This window comes from Cucurbita moschata, unplaced genomic scaffold (assembly GCF_002738365.1).
Source record: "Cucurbita moschata cultivar Rifu unplaced genomic scaffold, Cmos_1.0 Cmo_Scf00001, whole genome shotgun sequence".
NCBI classification, from domain to species: domain Eukaryota; kingdom Viridiplantae; phylum Streptophyta; class Magnoliopsida; order Cucurbitales; family Cucurbitaceae; genus Cucurbita; species Cucurbita moschata.
This window is the reverse complement of record NW_019268517.1, coordinates 9,611,401-9,635,258: the sequence shown is the minus strand read 5'-3', so window position 1 is coordinate 9,635,258 and position 23,858 is coordinate 9,611,401. Positions and strand designations below refer to the sequence as shown.

The 23,858-nt window shown below is 33.8% G+C and overlaps 5 protein-coding genes and 1 long non-coding RNA gene across 7 annotated transcripts in view; 3 read left to right on the top strand and 3 right to left on the bottom strand.

The window, feature by feature from the left end:
- The first annotated feature begins 2,081 nt into the window (after positions 1–2,081).
- Positions 2,082–4,835, top strand: LOC111442650 (probable protein phosphatase 2C 38). Its single transcript, XM_023080111.1, has 5 exons — positions 2,082–2,721; positions 2,882–3,349; positions 3,480–3,847; positions 3,961–4,197; positions 4,312–4,835. The coding sequence occupies exons 2-5, from the start codon at positions 3,070–3,072 to the stop codon at positions 4,531–4,533; spliced, it is 1,107 nt and encodes a 368-aa protein (XP_022935879.1). The 5' UTR covers positions 2,082–2,721; positions 2,882–3,069; the 3' UTR covers positions 4,534–4,835.
- On the bottom strand, positions 4,182–6,207 carry LOC111442679. Its single transcript, XR_002710347.1, has 4 exons — positions 5,689–6,207; positions 5,081–5,573; positions 4,384–4,533; positions 4,182–4,305 (listed from the first exon to the last, which is right to left on the bottom strand). It is a non-coding gene; the product is annotated as an uncharacterized LOC111442679 (long non-coding RNA).
- A 1,657-nt stretch (positions 6,208–7,864) lies between these two features.
- LOC111435176 (glutathione S-transferase L3-like) lies at positions 7,865–11,640 on the top strand. The gene is made up of 10 exons (XM_023072584.1): positions 7,865–7,959; positions 8,081–8,158; positions 8,499–8,559; positions 8,673–8,759; positions 9,225–9,323; positions 9,418–9,520; positions 9,599–9,675; positions 10,403–10,510; positions 11,226–11,306; positions 11,426–11,640. The coding sequence occupies exons 1-10, from the start codon at positions 7,946–7,948 to the stop codon at positions 11,429–11,431; spliced, it is 714 nt and encodes a 237-aa protein (XP_022928352.1). The 5' UTR covers positions 7,865–7,945; the 3' UTR covers positions 11,432–11,640.
- A 501-nt stretch (positions 11,641–12,141) lies between these two features.
- On the bottom strand, positions 12,142–15,351 carry LOC111449798 (glutathione S-transferase L3). Its single transcript, XM_023089883.1, has 10 exons — positions 15,204–15,351; positions 15,044–15,115; positions 14,871–14,931; positions 14,214–14,300; positions 14,018–14,116; positions 13,825–13,927; positions 13,677–13,750; positions 13,430–13,537; positions 12,440–12,520; positions 12,142–12,328 (listed from the first exon to the last, which is right to left on the bottom strand). Exons 1-10 carry the CDS (start codon positions 15,212–15,214, stop codon positions 12,323–12,325), a joined length of 702 nt encoding a protein of 233 aa, XP_022945651.1. The 5' UTR covers positions 15,215–15,351; the 3' UTR covers positions 12,142–12,322.
- Positions 15,352–17,562: 2,211 nt separating this feature from the next.
- On the top strand, positions 17,563–20,912 carry LOC111454126 (probable serine/threonine-protein kinase PBL7). Its single transcript, XM_023095458.1, has 5 exons — positions 17,563–17,892; positions 18,574–18,758; positions 18,983–19,172; positions 19,254–19,645; positions 20,269–20,912. Exons 1-5 carry the CDS (start codon positions 17,817–17,819, stop codon positions 20,587–20,589), a joined length of 1,164 nt encoding a protein of 387 aa, XP_022951226.1. The 5' UTR covers positions 17,563–17,816; the 3' UTR covers positions 20,590–20,912.
- A 2,047-nt stretch (positions 20,913–22,959) lies between these two features.
- The window catches only part of LOC111463120 (ecotropic viral integration site 5 protein homolog), an 8,977-nt gene continuing 8,078 nt past the window's right edge, over positions 22,960–23,858 (bottom strand). For both annotated transcript variants that reach the window (XM_023106981.1, XM_023107059.1), the window contains 3 exons: positions 23,721–23,787; positions 23,424–23,516; positions 22,960–23,268 (listed from right to left, as the gene is read on the bottom strand). In XM_023106981.1, coding sequence (XP_022962749.1) covers positions 23,761–23,787 — 27 coding nt within the window. In that variant the 3' untranslated portion in view covers positions 22,960–23,268; positions 23,424–23,516; positions 23,721–23,760. The remainder of the gene's footprint in view (positions 23,269–23,423; positions 23,517–23,720; positions 23,788–23,858) is intronic.

Genomic DNA, 23,858 nt, shown 5'->3' with positions numbered 1-23,858 from the left:
TTTTTTTTTTTTTTTTTTTTGGGATTATTGGTTTTATATAGAAGTTTTTGAAGGTGTGATGTGAAAGGCATTACAAGATGGAAGAGAGCACCAACATGAATGTTTGTGAGCTCAAAGCAAGACATCCACCAAACAACTGTAGAAGAAGAGACGCCTTTTCAAACTCATAAAAGAGAGGGTGAAACATCCCATATTTCCTTTGGGACACAAAGCAAAATCATCATGCCCACATGAAATCATTTTCTTTTCAATTGTTTATATTATAACGGTTTCATGTCATGCTCGAGAACGATGACTTAATTTAAATCACTATCTAAAAATAAAGACGTTCAAGTTCATGCACTTTTAAATGTCTAAATTTAGTTAGTAATCTATGTTAATTTGTAATTCAAGAACATAATAATAATAATTTTCAATAAAAAAATTGAATAATATTTTTAATATTTAGAAAAGTTAACGCCCAACTGAAAAGTATATAGCTAAATTTGTCCATTCTAAAGTATATATCAAAATTTTATTTTATTCTATTTTTGTATGTTTTAAATAAAAAAGAAATATACTTACATAGTTTTAAGTAAAAAACTTCTAATCCTTCCAATTCTATTTAGACTCGAATCTAACGCGATAGAATTCATATTTGTTCATAATTGCAGACAAACGAAATTATTTATTTAATTTAATGTACTCTTCATACCAAATCCAAATAATTATTTATCGGGTCAATTCGACATTACTTTAAACTAATGACAATTCATCTAAAGCTGGATGCAACAAGGATGACTTAGGCCATTCAAATCACACATCTAGAAGACGACTCCTTCCAATTTCGAAAGACGACTCATTTTAAATGTATCGAAAGCAAACACGTGTACAAAAAGCTAAATATTTACATATTTAGAGGGGGGTGGGGGTCTAAGAGGACAATATGATCAATAAGATCCAGAGATGATCCCAGAAATAGGGCCTTGTGCATGTACCACTCATTTTGGTTGGTGTAATGTTCACATCACTACCAAAAAATTAGACTTTTTTTTGGTATATATATTAAAATAAAAATATTTTTCAGATACTTTCCAAATAAATGATAAATGAAAGGGCAAAGGTAAAATAATAAAAATAATAATAATAAATAAATAAATAATCCTTATAGCCAATAATTTCCAATTCTTTTGGCTCTTACTTCTCCAAATTTCAGACTAAGAGATAGGAAAAGAAATTCCATTTCCTTAATATGTCAAAATGAAAATTTCTTTTTTATTGATTTGGCAACAAATTTGTTAGTTGATTGATTAGAAAACACGGTAGCGGTTTGGCATGGCATCGTATGTTTATCATCAATCAATTTTAACAGTAACATATAATTAAAAAATGTTCAAATATAGAGACAAAATGAAAATATTCAAGCAATTTAGGGGGAAAAAATGATATATTAGAGACTCAAACATATATTTAGCCACAGAAAAAAAAATCAACCAAAAATAATGAACAAAGGAGAAGAAATCCACCATATGGAAAAATTATGTGAAAGAGAGACTAAAATAAATTGTAATTTAAAAGAAGTAATTTTATAAGTAGGATGATAAGGACACTCGAATCTGTAGTATGACTTTTGATTGACAAATTATGAGCTTTGTATTTGACAGAATATAATTCCCTTCCCCACTTTTATCCTTTTCTCTTTTAACTTATTTCTCAGCTCTTTCTCCCTACCTCTCTCTCTCTCTTTCATAATTGCTCGGCCATGCTGACAGCTATGCAATGCCATATCAGACTTAATTTCACAACCACTTTATTGTTGCTTTGTAATAGAGATACAGTTTTTAGAATTTTGATTTATTGAGCCAAAAACCTCGCTCAATCAATTCCTATATTTTGCTAATTAAGAAGGCTTAGGCTTAGGCTTAGGGTTTACTCATTAATGTCCTGATCTCTATACTATCAAGCCTAATAAGATGGGGGATAATGAAAGAAACCAATGCTGAAACCCACTTTGAAAAGTCTTCCTTTTTTTTTTCAAAAAAGAAATTATTAGGAGAAAATGCAAGGCAAGGCAAGGCAAAGAGATTGTTGGATTTACAAGGAATGAAAAAAATCCCAATTTGCAGATCAGAAATGGGTAAATAAAAAGAGGGGTTTTCTGATTTAGATGACGAAAGTTTGCCTGAAAGAGTGGATTATGGCTGATGATAAGGCGATTAGAAATGGTGGGTTTTGCTCATAAATTTCAGTTAAGAGGTTTTCATAATTGCAGTGTAGACATGAAATGGCTGAAGGCCCCAAATCCATAAAAAGCCCACCACTGGTCTAAAAAACAATACAGAAAATAGAAGGCAAGGGGAAAATACAGAAGAGAGAAGACAAGAAAGGAGGGGGATTGGGGGAGGGGTGAGGAACAACAATGTCAGATTTGTAGTTTGTTTAGTGTGTTTTTATTATCCCCATGCTAGATCGCATAAGAAAAAGGAAAAAGGAGAAAAGAAAAGAAAAGAAAAGAAAAGAAGCACAGAGAAGAAGAAACTAACCCGGCTCGATCCTCTGTTGAAAAGCTTCCAAAAAAACCTTCATTGATTCCAATCGGCTGGGCACTCCCTCTCTTTTTGATCACTCTGATCTCAGACCAAACGCTGCCACTTTCTTAACCATTATGTGCTTTTACAGCTCAGTCTGTTCCTGGAAGATGACACAGATGCAAGGGCCAAACCCATAAATCCCAGATTCAAGGTACACAGGACCAGCATCACCTCCATATTCTCTGAACTTGTATTAAGACTATTGCTTTCTTGTCTCAAAAGGACACTTTGCAGTTATTTTAGCCCATACCTGTCCGGTCTTTATCTGCAAAACGAAAATTTGTTCATATTAATGGTGTCTGGGTATATAGGGGGGTTCGTGGTATCAGGAATAACGGTTGTGAGTGTTGAGTATAAACAAAACTTGGAGCTGAGATTTGGTCTTGGTCATGTTCTTGATCTGGGATGATGAATTTTTTGATTGCTGGCTCATTTGGATGATACACATGAAACAGAAACTTCTGTAATTTTGTGTCCAGTGACTTGCCTTTTAGAAAAAATGGTTAAACCCTGCTGGAAATCCCATGATGATGATGATTCAAACGGACGAGTCGATGGATTGTTGTGGTCTAAGGATCTGGGGCACCATGTTTATGGACAATTCTCCATGGCAGTCATCCAAGCTAATAATGTGGTGGAAGATCAAAGCCAGCTTGAATCTGGGGCATTGAGTATGTCCAATCCAGGTCCACAGGGGACCTTCGTCGGAGTTTATGACGGTCATGGTGGAACTGAAGCTTCGCGGTTCGTCAATGACAATCTCTTCAGCAATCTCAAAAGTTGGTTCTCATCTTCATTCCAAATATTGTACAAGCTGATTTCTTTTGGTTGTCTGGTTCTTGAATTATGCAGGAATTTAAGTTCCCACGAGCTTATTATGATGTGTCTTTGTGGTTCTTTGAAGTGCAGGATATGCATCTTTGCACCAGAACATATCAGAAAACGTTATCAGGAAGGCTTTTGCAGCAACAGAAGAGGGATTTCTCTCTCTCGTCCAGAAACAGTGGCTTAATGAACCAAAGATTGCATCTGCTGGATCATGTTGTTTGGTGGGGATCATATGCAACGGACAGCTGTATATTGCCAATGCAGGTGATTCGCGAGTAGTGCTCGGGAGAACTGAGCGAGCCACTAAAGAAATCATTGCCATTCAATTGTCCACAGAGCACAATGCGGGCATAGAATCAGTGAGAGATGAACTTCGGATGGTCCATCCAGAAGATCCTCAGATTGTGATCCTAAAACACAATGTTTGGCGTGTTAAAGGTATCATACAGGTAATTTCCTGAAATTTTCTCGAAATCTGAGAGTGTAGCTGTTGAAATTGTTAAGTGAAGCAATATATGGAAAGCCTCTAGAGTTCTGAATCTTTAAAAGCTTACCCCTGCAGGTTTCAAGATCCATTGGCGATGCATATTTGAAAAAGGCAAAGTTCAACAGACCTCCTCTGCCGCCTAAATTTCAACTGCCTGAGCCATTTTACGTACCAATCCTCAGTGCAGAACCATCAATTCTGGTGCACAAACTCCGCCCAGATGATCAATATCTCATATTTGCTTCTGATGGCCTGTGGGAGCACCTTAGCAACCAGAAGGCTGTTGACATCGTCAACAGCTATTCTCGAAATGTAAGAATACATCTTCTCATAAACCACCATGTTGATTGAATTGATGACTATCTCCTTTCATATTCGTTGCAAAAGTTGTCTTGAATTTATGGTTCAACTTGGTGGAAACTGCAGGGAATAGCAAGGAGACTTGTCAAGGCTGCACTTCGAGAAGCAGCTAAAAAAAGAGAGATGAGATATTCAGACCTGAAAAAGATAGATAGAGGTGTGAGAAGGCATTTTCACGATGACATTTCTGTTGTAGTTGTGTTCTTAGATCCTCATTTGATCAATGGTAGGCCCTCCCCTTGTTCCTTGTCAATCAGAGGAGGTCTCCCTTCGTCTGAAAATTCCTAGCTGGTAAACTTTGTTAACGTCTTTATATCATTCTCAATTTATTGACAAAAATAGCTAGAAAATTCAGGCTTCTTAGAAAGATCTATTAATTTGTAAGATCTTCTATTGGCAAGTAAAATAGAAGATGATGGATGTAAATGTACAAAGTTCGTAAATTGTTTCTTCATGTAACAAAATGAAACTACATCGTTCATCTTTGTAAATCTTGTTTTTCCACATTGTCTAGTTCTTTACTATCAACATGTAATATTCTCTCGTTTTGAGAGTTGGTGTATAGATTGGCAGGCATACAAATGCTGATACACTGTAGGATAAGCAAATAATGATATTTCATATATATGAACTAGGCCTATAATATTATAACCTTCACCAATAAGTCTAATTGTACTCTGTTCACCAAGAAAAGCAAGCCTGAAACATATAGTGAAAGCCAAGTCTTTACAAGAAAGGTTAACTAGTCATTTCTTACCCCATCTGACAGGCTATTGAAGGTTTTTCTAGACCCTTAGCAAGTGATAATTGAGAAGAAAAAAAGGGATAAACAAACCCGAGTGTAAGCAGACACAAGGTCCTTGAAGCAATCCTAAACACTTATGGGCTCTGTCTGCCATTCTCGATCACGACCAAAGAGCCCTGCCGTATCATACCTTTTCAAGTATAACAACCAGAGCAGCAAAATGATGAGGGCAGAGACCTTGTGCTAGTAACTGCTATGGGGATAGAGGAAGAAGCAACAGGTGATATACATGCGTTCTTAGAATTAAGGAAGCCTCTGATTTTCAATCGATCACCTTGTGTCAGTCAATCAACAAAATTTTTAGTTTTTCCCTCTGACAAATCCTTAAGAGCAACAAAAACAAAAAAATAAACACTTTGTTCTGTAGGAAAGAATGGTTTCAAACCTCCTCATGTCGTCACATCTTATTCCCCGACTCAAAAAAAGGCCCTGGATGACAATAGTAATACTATGCATCAGGATTTCAGTGTGCAAATGTGGAGAAAGAAGCAACTCAGCGACACCAATGAAAATCAATTCGAACCTGAAAAAGATAAACAAATCAATTAGATAACTTCCAAGTAAATTTAGTTGAAGAAGGTCTGTAAGATGAAAATCAAAATCTATTGATCGTCAATGCATGAAACGGTTGGACTAACTTCTTTGAGGCCACTGTCGTGCTTTCCATAGAATCGTGTACTTCCCGAAAACAGAATCAGGAATTATACATTCTAGATTGATTACTGAACAACAGGTACATCCCCCTTCCTACCATTTTACTTGGATCGAACTCAAAAGAGCTTGCTTGAGAATTGGAAAAGCGAGGATAATGATAGTCTAAATAATTTTAGTGGACCCTTCAATTTTGATGAAGAGAGAACAGTTCTGGACATTTTAAACCTCACCTCCGTCTAATGGAGTCCAATATTATACATTTCAAACAAAAGAAATGGCCGCATCCTTCAACTAAAAAGGTTCAGGATACGAGGAACTAAATGGTTATTGGTTAAGAGCTCGGCTTGTCCAATTGGTTAAATGGATAATAGCTTGATTGAACATAAGACTTATAGCTTCTTATTGAATCAAAGGATACTCTATGAAAATGGAGCAAATCTGGCAAGCCGAGCTTTCTTCTTTGCCTCCTCGTCAGTAGACATAGACAAAGTCAATAGCTCAAATCTGAAAAACAGAAAAGATTGTCGAACTTGGGAAAGATTAATGGTACAAATTTCTGTAACACGATAGTAATAAAGCAAAGAGAGAATCTCTCTGCTCTTGCCTTTCTCTTCAGCTCCTCTGTGCTTTGGCCATTTCATCTGGCCCACATACTGAATCAATGGCGAACCTGCAAAATTTCCAGTTCACAAACGAAACGGCAGCTTTTAGATTATCCAACGACACAAGACAGGAAAACAAGGAAAAAAGGATGCGATATGAAGAAGCTTTGAACTATCTTCTGCATCCACTTCGAAAAATGAGAATTCGGAAAGTCTTGTTCGTAAATAAATGCATCGATCAGTTGATGAATTCGATGAATTCACTATCGACCATGAAACGACATGAAATTCAAGCAAGGCAAAAATAATGAAATACGAAAATGCTCAGAACTATCTTCTGCATCCACTTCGAAAAAATGAGAATATAGAATACCCTGTTCGTGAACAAATGCATTAATCAACTGATGAATTCACTATCGATCCATGGAACAACATGAAATTCAGCCAAGGAAAAAATAGAATAGTACACACCTCCACTCCTCAGAGCCTAGCCATACAAACACCCATCAAATCATACGAAAAAGAAACAATGCAACGAAACCGCAAAATCACCTCTCAGCTCGAGAGAATCGCTTTTCAGCCTCCGACAAACATACAGGAATCCCGAACCGCTCTACACGACGGATCTTCTTGAATATATCAAAAACAGAAGCATAATACTCCGGTATTCACCCCACGGCAGCACGTTGAGATTCAATGCCTTCCTTCGTAGCTGTGAGAACAGCTGAAGAGGAAGGTCCGATATCGGAGAAACGGCAACCTTGCTGTCGATCAACTCTGCCATTACCAGCGGCTGCGAATCCTAAATCTGGCCGTATGGTTAGTCTCGATCCTGGAAGAATTTTTCCTCTCAGTTCTGCTGAGAAATCCGTCGCCATTGAAGAACGAATATCGGGACCTTCGCGAAATTTTGAATGGCGATAAAGAGGGTGAGCTCTTCGATGCAGTACCGTTTCTTCAACGCCTGACCGGTTTGGCGGTTTCTAATATTTTTGGCGGTTCGATTTTTTTTGGCGGTTTGTATTTCGGGCACCGGGCAGAGGAATAACGGCGTTTTTCATTTTCCGATATGAAACGCCGTTAGACGATGGATTTTTAAAGTGAATTTCGTAAAACAAATATAATTATCAAATAAAATATATTAGAAACAAATTAAAATTATTAAAAAATATATATTAATTTAATTGAGAACTAAAAAAATGAGAGGAGATACAAACAAAATAATATTATTAAATTAATATATCTTAATCAACACATTAATTAAAATATAATTATATATTAATAATTTCAATGAAATTATGTCACCAGAGACGTAACATATCAAATTAATGATTATGAAAACATTTTTTATAATTAAATAAATAATAAAATAATCGCGAAAAAACAGAAAAAAGCTATCCACTTTGCTTCAGAGTTGGTCTTCTTAATATATTTATTTTTCACCAAATTAAGCACTCAGCCGCCAGCTCGACCGCCACGTCACTGCTTGCGAATTCCCGTTTTAGACTGTGCTCCGGTGGCCTATATAAGGGCTCTTGCCCGCCATTTTCATACTCACCAGTCCCAAATAACCTCCTCACACTCACACCCTCAAAATCTTCGAGCAAACATCGCCGGAAGTTCGTGCCGGGAGAAATCGATGGCTACTACTTTGTGAGTATTTCACGATGGAAGAAATGAGTTCCTCGTTGATGTTCATCTCTGGATTTTAGTTTCGTTTTTTGTTGTTGTTTTTTTATGATTTATTTGGTTGTTTGATTTTTGTGTTTTGTAGAAATGTGGTGCCGGAAGTTCGTCCGCCGTCATTAGAGGCCGACGCCGAACAGCCTCCACTCTTCGACGGAACTACCAGGTTGGTTGTTTGCTAGTTAAGTAACAATGTAGTAACCTAAAACTATTTAGTCTCGATACTTATACATAATAAACACATTTGATCTTCTTGTATATATAAGAGACATGTTAAATGTTAACAAAATTTTATATGGTAAGAACTATGTCGTTATAATTTTAGATTAGAAGAACTAAATTTCTATGTATTCAATTTCAGATATCAAATTAGATTAAAGTTTAAAGATTAAGTTCTTACTTTATAAACGAAAATTATTGTTAACCGAAGCTAATTTGTATATGGATTGTCGCTGGAGAAATTCTCTAACCCAAAGATTCTGCAATTTGTGGCTCTGTTTCTAAAGGTTGTATATAGCTTACTATTGCCCGTTTGCACAGCGTGCTTGGATCACAAGAAATTACAAGGTGATTTCTCTGTTCAGTGCTGGGTTATTGCCTGAGATTTCTACTTACAAGCTGCTGGTTTCTCCTTTGTTTTTGGACATCATTTTTCTTCTTGTTTTTTTGGGGGGTTGCAGGGACTACAAGATCAAATTAAACTAGTGCCTCTAAACCTTCAAAACAGGCCTGCCTGGTATAAGGAAAAAGTATACCCTTCAAACAAGGTAAGTTCAAGTTGGTCTTCATACTCTTTATACGATTGAATGATTTGTTTGTCATTGAACTTTAGTCTAACCTGGTTTGATACACATATAATGTCGCTGGGACATTGCATAGATTCGTGTTTTAAATTATGACCTAAATCTTGTTTCCAACTTGAAAACAAAGTGGCTTGGTAATTTTGATGGATAAGAACCAAGATGAATGTTAATAAAAGTTTAGGAACTAAAATAAAATACTTCAAAGTAGAAACAAAACAAGACTTGCAAGAGACCAAAAAGACAAAATCAGTCCAACAGTTAGTTCTTTAAAAGTAGTCAAGATCCAATGTAAGCTAGCCGAATATGCAAAAGTACTCAAGAACCAAATGAAGTGGGATTTAACCATGGTAACTATGTAGTTTTCTTGAGGGAAATGCTTGGATTACATGATTGAGGATTAACAACAATGGGATTCCTTCTTATTTTCAGGTGCCAGCTTTGGAACACAATGGGAAAGTTACAGGAGAAAGCCTTGATTTGATCAAATACATAGATAGCAACTTTGAAGGACCTTCTCTTTTCCCAGATGTGAGTTGGCAAAATTTCTGTTGCTTCGTAGCCTTTCTTAAGCTCATTGAGATGCTAGCTTATATTGACAGTACTTCTACCATTCAAATTATAGGATCCTGTTAAAAAACAATTCGGTGAAGAGTTGCTAGCTTATACTGACACATTTCTTGGGGCAGTATACCCTTCATTTAAGGGTGACCCAGTCAAGGAAGCAGGTAAAGGCCCCTCATCTCTCTAGTCTTTTCTTTAGTTATTGTTACAACAAGAGCTGGTTTTGAAGAACTTCTCTTCAGGTCCTCAATTTGATTACCTGGAGACTGCTCTGCAAAAATTTGATGATGGCCCATTCTTTTTGGGTCAATTCAGTGGGGTAATTTTACTATATTTTATTTATTGTTTATTTTATATCTATGAGTGGGGTAATTTTACTTTATTTTATTCATTGTTTATTCATATCTGTGAGTGTGTAGATGGTCCACCATTCTTCGACTATTATATGAAATAACTGCTACATCCTACTACTGTTTACTTCTTATGATTCACGATGACACACTAAAAGATGTCTCATTCATTATACTTTGAGTAGCATTTAGTCCAAATTGAGTCTAGTTCAGTTGGACCAACATGCTTTACTTACTCCAACTCATCAAAACAGAGTGTTTACTATTGAAATCCACTGACTTTAATAGTGTTCCCTATTTAGTCTTTCTTTCTTCTCTTCTTTCATCTAACTCCCTCCCATGTCAATAATAAACAAATATTTAGAAAGTGAAAATGTTTGCTTATTAATTGAAATATTTTTATTGTTTTTGTTGTTTTATAATTTTTCAAAAATTATCTATAAAAACTCACATTTTATTGATATTTCTAGATGTCAATATTTTTGTTGACTACACTTTATGTTAAGTAGTGTATTTCAAAATTCTAAGAAACTTAGCAAAATATGATTTTTTTTTTTGTAAGATTTTTTTTTACAAAATATCATTCAATTTTATATGATAATATACAACAAACTGTCTTTTGACAAACAATAGTTGATGATCAAAATAAAAAATAATTGTTTGATGGAAACAAATCTTTATTATTGTGTTCTTCAGGTGGACATTGCATACATCACATTTATTGAACGGTTCCATGTTTTCTTAGCCAAGGTTTTCAACTATGATATCACAGAAGGAAGACCTAATCTAGCTGCATGGATTGAGGTAATAATTGAAATTGTGTTATTGTTTAGTGAAATACTCTACTTTTTATATGCCTACAACATATACTTCCATATCATATCCAATAAAAATGATCGCTATTTTAACTTGTATTTTAAGCTACATATCGTGAGTTTGATATCAAGTTCATAAATAATTAGTCTATGATTTCAATCAAATACAATATAAAAATTTAGTGACAATTCCCGAATAATTTGGAGATTGAGAGTAAAATATTTAAAACTATAAACGAAGAATTGCTATAATTGTAAAAGTTTGAGATCAAAAAGTTGTCAAAATGCTTGAAAAAGTAGAAAATGACTTTAAAAAAGTCATCATTAACCCAGCGGGATAAACTCAATAATTGTAAGAGCCCAATTATAAAAAAGACTAATCAATCCACTTAAAGTATGAGCCAAGCTCATTATCTAGAAGTTTCGTAGTGTTACTTTTAGGATTGTGTAGAATATCAAGATATTTAAAGAATGTTCTAGAAATGTTTAAATCTCTAGATACTATAGGAATATTATAGAAAATGGCTGATTCGCATCGTCTAGCCTCTACTAATAAATACTTCTCTACTACCACTTACAAGAAAAACGAAGTGTAATAGTGTCTTAAAGAGTGTTTCGTGATCTCTTTTTAATTGGTCTTAATAAAAAGGGTGAACGTTTCATACCAAAGAATTTTATTCAATTATTTAGTTATTTTGATGCAGGAGTTAAACAAGATTGATGCTTACAAGCAAACAAAATATGATCCTAAAGCCATTGTTGAACTTTACAAGACTCGCTTCATGGTACCATATGCTTTAACACAATAACTTTCTGTAATTACATTTTTATTTTGTATGATAATATTCTCATTGCTACAGCCTTCTTATGATGCTCATACAATGTTTAATTTTGTTGTTTTCAGGCTTAAGAACAACAACTTGGAGTACAATAATAAGTGGCTTGATAGCTTGATAGCGTTAATTTGAGAAATTCAAATTCACATGATTAATTGCTTTTATGTTATGTGTTGCCTGAATGTAAGTGGACTTTGTTCCATTTGTATTTTTATGTCATCAATATGTGTAGGCTTGGAATAAAGAAATGACAATAAAATGTATTTGTACAAGTTGAATTTTAGTTCTCCTGTGTGAGATCTCACCATCTACTCCTTTGAAGTCCAATATTCTGACACATCAAAATATGTTAAAAATTTCAAACAGTGAGATCTGATTATTTAATATGATATTATAATTCATAAATCTCATATAATATTTGTTTCACTTTCACAATTTATTCATTTTTTCTAATTAAATTCACCCCACTAATTTGAATACAAATCAAACAAAAAGGCCTTCCAAGCTCAATAAAAATCAAACAAAAGTCCTTCAAAGCTCAATAAAAATCAAACGTTTTATAAAATTAAGTTCAATTAAACTAAAAAAATGAGAAAATGTTTTTGTTTTTAACAATTTTTTATTAAAAGTTCATTAAAAATTGAAGTACTTAAATTGGATTTTTTTTTTTAATTTCATCATTTAAGAGTAATAATGGATGGTTTTCCTAATTCATTTTTAGGTTAGACTTTTTCAAGGGATCCGTAATCCTCACACAATTTACACGTTCATATTATCAACCAAGTAGAAAAGAAAATGGTCTATAATTTAACATCATGATAACTACTAAATGCCTCAAATTTCATTCATAACACAACCAAATTACATGAAAAGCAAGTACAAGTATAAATGCCGAAATTTCTCTGTCGACACGTCGAACGACTTATTTATTATATGGCAACACGCAACCTCCCCATCGTTCGTTCTTAACCCTGCTTAGACAATTTGTATACAAAAAAAGATGTTAACAAAGCAGCATAGATAGATAGATTCTTGAGGAAAATTGCATTTATATGCAAGATGTGTAGCAAAGCAAATGTTACCAAGAATCGCTTCCTATAAACTTCAACGACCAACTTGGGATCGGCTTTTGTTTGTTTGTAAGCATCACTCTTGTTGAACTCCTACAAACAATAAGTACATTGACATTCATGACAATGATGCAATTGAAAAGATGAAATTGAAGCAAAGGTTCGTTTGGTACAACCAGATCAGAAGATTTGAGTGGAAGAGGGTTGATTGAGGATTGTGGGTTGAAGTGTGTGCAGATGAACATGTTAGAGAATAAGAAAGGCTTAGTATATGCTTATATGAAACAAAATTCAAATTTTCATCATTAAAGAGATCGATGTTCGAAGAGAAATTGGCAATGATAGAGCAAATAAAATGCATAAGAGACACGACGATAGTTTCAGTGATTTTCCAACAGACTAACGAAGAATCTAAATTGATTCACTTGAGAAAACATAGACTCTTAAATCATACCATTATCAACTTAGAGTTCTAATTAATTCAATTTGGAAAGTTCGAAGATACAAATTTATTTTACCTACTTGAAATGCTTGGGTTTTTGTTACATTCTCTTTAAAATGATTACAAAGTTCAAATTACAATCAAATAATTCTAAAAGTGATCTTCAGTTCGATCACTTTGAAATCACTAGAATCTATTCAGAAGAGAGTTCCAAATCATTTTAGTTTTTCCAAAAGTGTTTGTTCTCTGTTACCAAACCTTGGCATATTTTAGGGGGAAAACATTTTTGGTCATACAAAATCACAAAGGAAGCTAGCTATATCAAACACACTTGTGGTAGAAAATGCAAAGATAGGAAAAATCAAGGAACAAGAAAGTGGGTAAATGGGGCTTCAGAGACATACTAATTTAGGCTGAAAGATTTCTCAGAACTTGAGAAGTGATAGAATTAACAACTAGGAAGTATGGGATAAACCATTTATCTTCACAACAAAGCTTTATCAGAATTATCGACACCAAGCTACCATACTATCAGAATGCAAACTAAACATACGACGCACCTCAATCCATGCAGCTAGTTTAGGCCTTCCTTCTGTGATGTCAATCTTGAAAACTTCCAATAAGAAAACTTGGAATCTTTCAACAAATGGAATGTATACTATATCCACCTAAAGAACAAAAACTCCCGTTGTAAATTTTAAGCATGACTTACTTAAAGCACAGCAAACTAGTTAGCTTTCCTAAAACTCCTGACATCATGACTTGGAAATTCAAAAGAAACAGAACCAGGGCTTATGAAAGGTCTACCTGACTGATTTCTCCAAGGAAGAAGGGACCATCGAATTTTTGCAAAGCATTTTCCAAATAATCAAATTGAGCACCTAACAGAGTTTGTAGTATAATCAGCCAATGTTCATAACAGGATGAAAAGAGCGATCAAGTTGAAAAGTTTTACCTGCTTCCTTTGCAGTATCGCCTTTAAACGAAGAGATTATTGCACCATTAAACGTATCACTGTAGGATATCAACTCTTCAGCATACTCCTTTTTAGCAGGATCCTATAATTTGATTTGAATAAACCAACGAGTAAATGTTAATATATGCTTAGTGACAAAACAAGCTAACAAAACTTTTGTCTGTCTACTTACATCAGGGAGAAGAGAAGGTCCTTCAAAGTTGCTATCAACATATTTGATCAGATCAATACTTTCTCCAATAATTTTCCCATTATGTTCCAGAGCTGGCACCTGAAGATAAGAAGAAACTCAACAGTGATCTTCAATCACTAAGGAACAAGCAAATGGAACAAGGAACAAGAATGTGATTTTCTTCAATATGAATCACCTTGTTTGTAGGGTATACTTTTTCCTTATACCAGTCAGGCCTATTAAAAAGGTTGAGAGGAACTAGCTTAATTTTATCTTGTAATCCCTGCATCCAATGAATAAGAAGCAAATGATAATTGGTGGTAATAAATTATATAATGTACAAAACCCAAAAAAAAAAGAGCCACCTAAGTGCTTCAGAGTGAAATTAGATCCATGGAAAGAGAAAGTAAGCATTAAAAAAAGATAATCAACTACCACTAAATCCAAAAGAATGAGTTGATGCATCAAGATACATTTAATATTATATTCATGGAGAGGAAACTGACAAGATTTAGCAAGTTGCTGAATATTTTAGATAAAATTCAAGATCCAAACCTCACCGTTGTCCAAAAAGACCTAAACCCTAATTATAAAACAAAAAATTCTCGCGCCATTAGTTTCTTACAAATGATTCAAAAATCTATTGATAGATAATGAATATTCTCCAACCAACTTTTAACACTCTATTTCGATACAAGTTAAACTATCACAAGACCTAAGAGCTTGAGCTATTGAATGTGTTCAATTTTTTTTTTTTTAGATCAATTCTTAACAAGTACAAACAAAAACACAAGCAACCATGACATTTGGGCAAGAAAATAAGACTTCACAACCCAACAATCAATAAACAAACCTTGTAATTCCTTGTGATCCACACACGTTGAGCATATGGACAAATGTAAGCAGTATACAACCTTCAAATAACAGAGGAAAAAAAAATCTTAAATGCGAGCGAATTTAGGGCAAAGAATGCAATCGACGGAAAACAGAGATTTCAACAGATAAAGAGAGCAAATCCGAGCGAACCTTGTAGTTCCATCGAACAATGGAGGTTGTTCGGCGGTGGCATCCAACGACGGTGGTAAAACCTCTTCCACGCTACAACAAGAATCAAATTCATCAACCAGAAGAAAAAAAAAACAACAAAAATATGCTAAAATCCATTTCCCGAACTCGGAATACTCACAAGGCAGCCATGGATGTTCCTCGAGAGATGATTCCTGAAAACTTGAACTCTCGGAACGCGATACTTGGAGGAGATACTCTAAGAACAGACGCCAATCTAACCAATTCAGTGCGAGTGAGGATTATTTATAGGGACTCATAATAGGATGCTAGAAAGCTGAGACTTTTTTGACGTTACAACCGCCCACCTCTAAAAATATTTAAAAAAAAAATTAAAAAATTAAAAAATCGCAAGCACTGACGTTAGAACGAGGAATGCTTGAATCTGGACGCCCTAACGGTCATGTGAAAATAAGCCAAATATGATAAATAATTTTTTAAAATAAATTTAAATTTTTTAATTTATTTATTCCTAATTTTAAAAATTACCGTTCATAATTTTCTCTCGAAACACGCCTTGATACTCGACCATACATCAAAATTATCCCCGAATTACGATTTTTACCCAGCTAATTTGTCCGTAAGTGCTATACAGTCGATGTTCTGTTGTAAAAAAAGTGTGATTGTGATAATCATTCACGTCATCCTCATGATCTACTTCAACCTTTTCCTTTCTCGTGTAGAACTCTCTTCCCTCTTCAATCGTGTTTGTAGTGTCGAACCTTGCCTCTTTTCTCAAATGAAGCTCCACAACGTACAAACTAAACTCATGAACCAACACCAAAACCCACCCGAGCTGAATTTGATTTTGACATTAGACCAAACCTAACGAACCTCGATCTAACGAATATCTAACTAGTGCATTAGACCCGTGAAAAAAATTAAAATTTCATTATTTTTTTTCATTTATTCGAAACTTTTCGAAACCCCGAAAAATGAACAACTTTTCTAGACATATTTTAAAACATTTTAAATTTGACAGGACTAAAATGTCAAAAAAAAATATACTATAGGAGATGTAACTAGTTGTCAATTGTTCCTGTGTTATTAAAGTTGTGATTGTTGTTTATTCGCTTTTAACTTATAATATTGATTTTTTTAAAAAAATTATTTTCGATGCATTTCTTGTTTAAAACACTTCTCTTAAATATGACTTGAGGCTTGATCATGTGTTCCGGACTTTCTATATATGCAAGCGTGTTATTTATTGTAAATAAATAAATAAATAAAATAAAATAAGTCATCAGCTTGTCCGAGACAGCTTTTGTTAGTTTGAACCTTTGTCTCATTGGTCTGTCTATTAAGAATAAATTAATTAATAATTTAAGTTAATCATTTTTTCTCTCTCATATGTTGAACACTTCAAGAGAGAGAGAGAAATAAAATAATTTTTAAAAGAATCTTATTTGTTTTAATTCTATTTGAATAAAGAAATATCTCTTGAAAACGAATAAATTAATATGAAATTTTAAAGCTTTTTAATTGAAAAATCAAATTCATATTTGAATTTATATTTTTATAATTTTATTTTATGTTAAATTAAAAATTTGAGAAAATTGGAATTTAATAAAATGTTAGAATTAATTTGAAAAACAAAATTCTGACTTTATTTGGTCAAATTAAGACATTGAATATGATATTTTTTCTGTTATTGTCTGTCTATATACAAAATAAAATAATATAATATATGAAATATATGCCACGTAGTCTGTCAAATGACCCGACGTGGTCCCAACTACCGCGACACGTCGGTTGGAGTGGTTTAGCCCAACAAGCCCCAAAATGTGCTCAACAGATAAAAAGCCCAATTTAAAATAATTTGAGAAGGGTCAATACGGCACCGTTTCGATGAACTCTCTTTCTTAAATTATTAAATTATTAAAATTTTAATTTTTTTTTTTATTTTTTATTACTTTTTTTTACATCCTTCAAATAATAATAATAATATTAAACTATATCCGTTTTAACTAAATTTTTTATTTTATTTTTTTTTAATTGAGATTATTACGATTCTTTTAAATTATAAAACAGAGGCTAAGATTATAATGTTTAAACGTTATATTCATGTCTATTCATTTTTTTCGAGGTCAGAAGTTTATATTTGTAACACTTTTTCCAATTAAACTATGTTTTAAAAGTGTTCATATGACTTGATAACTCGACTAATCCAAACTATCCAACCCAAATCATAAAAAACACGAAAATTCAGTTCAATAGTTCAATTTGTGAGTTGATATACAAACGTTATATCGTTACCTTACATTTAAAAAAAAAATTATAACAAAAGAACCACTGACAATCTAACTCTAGGTTGAGTCACCAACCCAGTCAATCTAAAATTTTAGATTGATCTGAAAATTGTTTCCACTCAACTCAACCCAGTTGTGTATGCTTCTATTATGTTCGAGTTATATATTATTATTATTTATTTATTTATTTTGTTTGAGGCCAAAATACCCTATTTAACCAATATTTGGTGTGAAAAGAAGAACGAAAAATATTGACGAAGAGAGAGAGAGAGATGGAAAGTAAACGGGAAACGACAAAGTAAACATTTCAGGGAGACAGCGGAAGGCCATTTCTGATTCAAGTTCTTCGGAGCTTTCGAAACTGGTGGCTTTATTGGCTTTGATTCGCGGAATTTTGGGGATACTGTTCGCAACTGTTTTCCTCTTTTTGGTTGGATGCTGCTGCTGAAGTTCATCAAAGACTGCCAAAGGAGATTGAATTAAGTATGATTTGGATTCCTTGTTCTGGAGATTCAAATAGGAAGGTTAAGTCCAAGAAATTGAAGAACAAACCTGCTTTGGGTACGTGTTTCTCTTGCTCTCTTGTTTGATTCAATCTGTTACTCGTTAGCTTAATCTGTGTAATGGTTATAATTGGAATTCCTTCGTTCGATTTCCTTCTTTGACTTTGGTTTTTGTAGAATTTTATTAGCGATGTAGTTGGTGATCCATTGATTTTCAAACGAGCTACGTTTCTGTAGAGTATGGAACTAAACCAGATTCATGTTTAGTGAAACTGTTGGACATCTGATTTGCATTGCGGGATTTATGGTTGCTAACGCACTTTTAGTAATCGTCTGACGATCCAGTTTGACGGTACTTTAATCTGCCATCTGGTTTTCTTAATCTAGTTCGAATATTGCTCTGCATTGAAGCTGTATGGTAACTTCTTCAGTGCAATGGCGATTTCAAGGCTGACGGTTTGAATCTAGCATAATACTATATCGCATTGATCCAGAATACACGATCGGATCCTGACAAATAGAATCCAGTGGCGAGCTATTTATCTATTTATTAATTTGGACTACACCATATCCACGAGCTTCCTTGATTTGTGTTCTTCGATAACAACTATTTCTGATTTGGTCTTTAGATAAGTTTTTACAGGAGATTGTTAGGTTACATCTATCATGAGAACCAAATCCAGTGGCTATTATAAAATTTTCAGAAGTTTCTTGTCTGATCTGTTTTTTCATTCTACAGAGAATCTACAAACAAGTTCCTCCTTCAGTGAAGCCTCAAATGGTGGAGGATCTGATCATATAAAGGCACAAATATTTCCATTCCGGGAGTTGGCCGCAGCTACCAGGAATTTTCGGGCAGACTGCCTCTTGGGTGAGGGAGGTTTTGGTAGAGTTTACAAAGGAAATTTGGAAAGCATCAATCAGGTCAGTAATGTTTCTTACAGCACAACTGTATATCAAAAGGGAAGATTAGTTGTATAGTTATCCATTAATTCCCTTTCTTTGTGAATCATTATGTAGTTTGAATTTTTCCAGCTTATCATTTCTCAGTTCAAAGGGTCTAAAATATTGGTTCACCCTTTTAGTTTGTGGTACTTTGAAAGGAAATTGGATGTAGAACTTGAAATCTCTCTTTTCGTTCGTTGTAGGTAGTGGCAATCAAACAACTCGATCGCAATGGGCTGCAAGGGAACAGGGAGTTTCTCGTTGAAGTGTTGATGTTAAGCCTACTTCATCACCCAAATCTAGTTAATCTGATTGGTTATTGTGCTGATGGAGATCAAAGGCTTCTGGTATATGAATATATGCCTCTAGGATCCTTAGATGACCATTTACATGGTATAGAAATTTCTACATGCTCTGAATATGTTACTGCATAGAAAAATTCCCCTGCTTACTCTTTGTTACCTTCTTCTGCAGACGTTTCGCCTGGTACAAAAGTACTAGATTGGAATACTAGAATGAAAATAGCTGCTGGGGCAGCACGAGGATTGGAATATTTGCATGATAAAGCTAGCCCACCAGTTATTTATCGAGATTTAAAAAGTTCCAACATTCTGCTTGATAAAGGTTATCATCCCAAGCTGTCTGATTTTGGTTTGGCCAAACTTGGGCCTGTTGGGGACAATACTCATGTGTCTACCAGAGTTATGGGTACTTATGGATATTGTGCTCCCGAATATGCAATGACTGGCCAGTTAACTCTCAAGTCAGATGTTTATAGCTTCGGCGTTGTTCTTCTAGAACTCATAACAGGCAGGAAAGCAATTGATGATTCAAGAGCTGCAGGGGAGCAAAATCTGGTTTCATGGGTAAGAGATCTTACATTTAATCCTATTCTAAACTATTGATTGAGAGTATGTTTTAACTAATTGAATTGTGCTCAAATTGGTAACATGACGACTCTTTTAGGCTTATAAGGTCCCGAAATTCTTGGGAATTTTCATTTTTTTTATACAACTTCAGAGGTAAGAATAGTTGAAAAGAAATCATCATCTTTCAGTTCTGGAAAATTTTGTCCTACAAGGTAAATGGTATAAATAGGTTGTGTGCTCAATAATGTTCGTAGTTGACTACTTTTAACATTTTGGTCTCTGAACTTTTAGTTTGTTTCTTTTAAGTCACATGTTTCTACGAATATAGGAATTTGGTCATCTACATTAATTGTCTAGATAAATATTAATAGAGTTGACAGGACAGCACAAGAAAATTAGCCCGACGGTTTTATGTGAACAGGACATTTAATAGTCCAAGCTCACCGCTAGCCGATATTGTTCTCTTTGAGCTTTTTCTTTCGCACTTCCACTCAAGTTTTAAACTGCATCTGTTAGGGAGAGGTTTCACACCCTTATAAAAAATGTTTCGTTCTCCTCCTTAACCGATGTGGAACTTAGCAAAATATTTCACATTTATTATATAAATCCTTTTGTTGCAGGCAAGACCATTGTTCAATGATCGTCTGAGATTTGCACAAATGGCAGATCCAATGCTTAGAGGCCAACATCCTTCAAGGGGTTTGTATCAGGCTCTTGCAATTGCAGCAATGTGTGTCCAAGAGCAGCCAAATATGCGTCCCGTGATCGCCGATGTCGTCACAGCTCTCTCGTATCTCGCTTCCCAAAGATACAGCCCTAGTACGAGCATACCCCACGGCTCCCCTGCATCTGCCTTTACACCTCCAAGAAACAACAGAGATTCTGACAGGAAGCCTAATGGCGGTCGAAGATACGATAGAAATCACACTCGAAAGCTATAATGAGGCTCGTCTTCACCCCTTGACGTTTGCTAGCCATACCGTTGGATATACGACAATGACAGGCTCCAAAGGTGGTTCAAAAGCTTGATTGAATGCACTGGATGGTCCTTCTCGTCAATATTTTACACAAACTTCATCAAATCAGGTGCATTTCTATGCTCCATTTTGCATTTGTTCATAGAATATATATAAAGTATATATATACACATACATATATATATATATACATATTTACTTGCTAAAGGTCATTGTTCATATATTTCTAAGTTATAGGATTTCTGACGTGGTTGTTTCTATATATTTTTTTCAATTGTGGAGTTCTTCAATTATGAGAGATCTGTTAAAAGTGTTCAACTACAACAAAAAAAAGGTTATTGAATTTGTTTATATTGTTGGATACTTATTTTATATGTTGCATAACCTCTCAATAATCTATAACTAAATTTGGTTCTCGTGTTATCCATTCGTGAAGTTAGTTGGGCGAAAATAATTTGATAATGTGATAAATACGGTGATTTTCCACTTTGACATTTAGAGCATAATGACATAAAAAGTCTTCATTAAAAAAGAAAAAGTCTTCGTTAAAAAAGAAAGCAACCATGATTGACCGTTGCAATCTCTACTCCTTGTAGATCATAAATAACACGATGACAATTTGTAATCTAAAAATTAGTCAATAATAAGCTATGAATTGAAATGATATTTGAATGTATAAAGTTTGCATAATTACCATACTATTTCCTTCCGCTAGCATTGTCTTGTCATGTCTACAAACGATTGTACATTTTATAGATCTATCGACTTGGTTAAAAAGATCGATGTGCTGTATGTCTACTATCAATAAACCATCATAAATGATAAATTTGTTTCTTGATTATTGTTGACACGATTTGCTGTTTGTTGAGTTAGGGGGTTGGGTTCCTTTGTTGTCAAGCCTGTACTTTGCTAGTTGTCGTATTTACACGTAACTTATCTACCCAGAGAGTAGTTCAATCACAAGACTAAAATATTTGAATTAAATTTATTAGATTATTTTCATAACTCTTTGGTTTAACACTTAGTTATTCTGTTATTGAATTTTAGTTCTCCATTTTTAGCATCTCAAGCTCTATTAGTTCTTCAAATTAAAAATAATAATAATAATAATAATAAATATGATAAGATTTTTTTTTTTTTTTGTATGAATTTAAAATTTCAGGTTGGTAGGTTGGGTTGGTGACTAGAACAATGTTCATAAGGTTATTTTTTAAAAAAGGTATTTAATAAAATTATGCTTTATCACGTTAATAACTAAAAATTTTAGATTAGGTTGATGACTTTTTTTTTTTTAAATATTTAATAAAATCATGTTTATGCGTTAATAACTAAAATCTCAACATCAATTACAAAAGTAAGTAAGTCCGATCCAATTTTTTATTTTTTAAAAATCCAACTCAATCAAATAAAAAAAAAAAATCAACTCAATCATTTCACCGTTTAAATTAATTTTGATTTTCCAAAAATTCAACTCAATTTATGTAAAAAATCAAATTCAATCCATCCCAATCTTATGACCGGAATTAAATAGTTTGAACATACAAAAAATACGTCATAATGCACAATCCAATCCCAACATATCTACTATTACAATTGTGGAGGCTTCCTTAATTTTATTTTACAGGAGACTGTTAGATTACTTGTTAGGAATCATGAGTCTCCACAATGGTATGATATTATCTTAAATTAACCAACGTGGATTCATCCTCAACCTTACTCACTCTGCTACCTACCATGAGAATCAAATCCAGCACCATTGTAAAATTTTGGAATTTTAGTATAATAATATGTTTTTCATTTTGCAGAGAAGACGAGCTCCTCCCCATAACAGACAAGAAGGCCAGCGATGATTCTAAGACCTGATGAGGAGCAAAATCTAGTTTCATGGTAACAAATCTTCCATTTTCCCATGTGAAAATAATAGCAATTTGGTCATCTATATTAACACTCCAGATAAACAATAAACAGATATCAGTTTGATATGATATATATGAAAATTGAACTGATGCAAGTTTATCTTCAATGCCACATCGCATCAGTGTTTTGATATAACTAACCATGACATAATGTTCATCCACAAAAGTAGATGGACTAAAATATAACAAAACAAAACAAATTACATACTATTAGATCGCCCGTCTTAGTTAAGAGGAGTCATGAAAAGAACAACTTCGAACGAGCCCTTCCTATTCTATCAGGTGCATTTCTATTCTATTCTATTCTATCCTCCGTTTTGGATTTGTTCATAGAAATATAGACTTATGTATGTTCTTCCCTTGATATTAGTGTTCAGAGAAAGAGAAGAGAGAGTTAAAAGGCAGAAAAAAGTAAGTGTTTAACAGGTTAATGGACTTTTTAGTGAATCTGTCCTGAATGAAAAAGTACACTCAAGTATATATTTGTTCACCAGACACAAATAAAATGCATAAATTGAAACCAAATAATTTACATCATTGTATGTAATAATATTCCTTCCCACGCTCACAAAAATTCACCAAATTACTACCTGGACGCCTCTTTTGTGGTTGCAGTTCTCACTCAAATTGGGTTCTGCTCCCAAAGAATAAGCCAATGTGAAGAAAACTAACAGGAAAGTTCCTCTAAGCTCGCCAGTCCTTTTCCATTTGAGAGTAGAAATCCAAGCTGACAAAAAAAAAAAAAAAAAAAAAAAAAAAAAAACAAAAAAACAAAAAAAACGAAAAAGCCAATGGGCCCGAGCTTGCTGCTTAAAAATTCGTTTTTTTAACACTTAAACGTCATTCTAAACAAGCTTTTAATGGACGGAGTTAACGTTTAACCTTAAATTTGGTCGACGTCCAACTTGTTGAACCTTCCCACTTATGTAGTGACACCCGTCCATTCTGAGCCAAACTTAACTTGAAGTACGTGAACTGCTAATAAACAATTAATCTATTAGACACAAGAAAGAAATAAAACTCTCTCTTTGCACTTCTAAAACTGTCTCTCTTGGAGAATCTTTTTCAGAACTAGATTCATAAATTTATATACAAAGCCATTTTTTAACGTAAAATTGTGAGTACTGTGCATAGTTTGTGTATGCAAATAAACGATGAATTTCATGCACTGAAACTGACCTTTATTTGCTTTTATCTCTCCATCTTTCACCATCTTCTGTTAAGAGGATTCTTCGTTCGATTTACCCTGCCAAATACAATGTAATCCGTAAATAGATAAGAATGCTTGTAAATAACAAAAAAAAAAAAAAAAAAAAA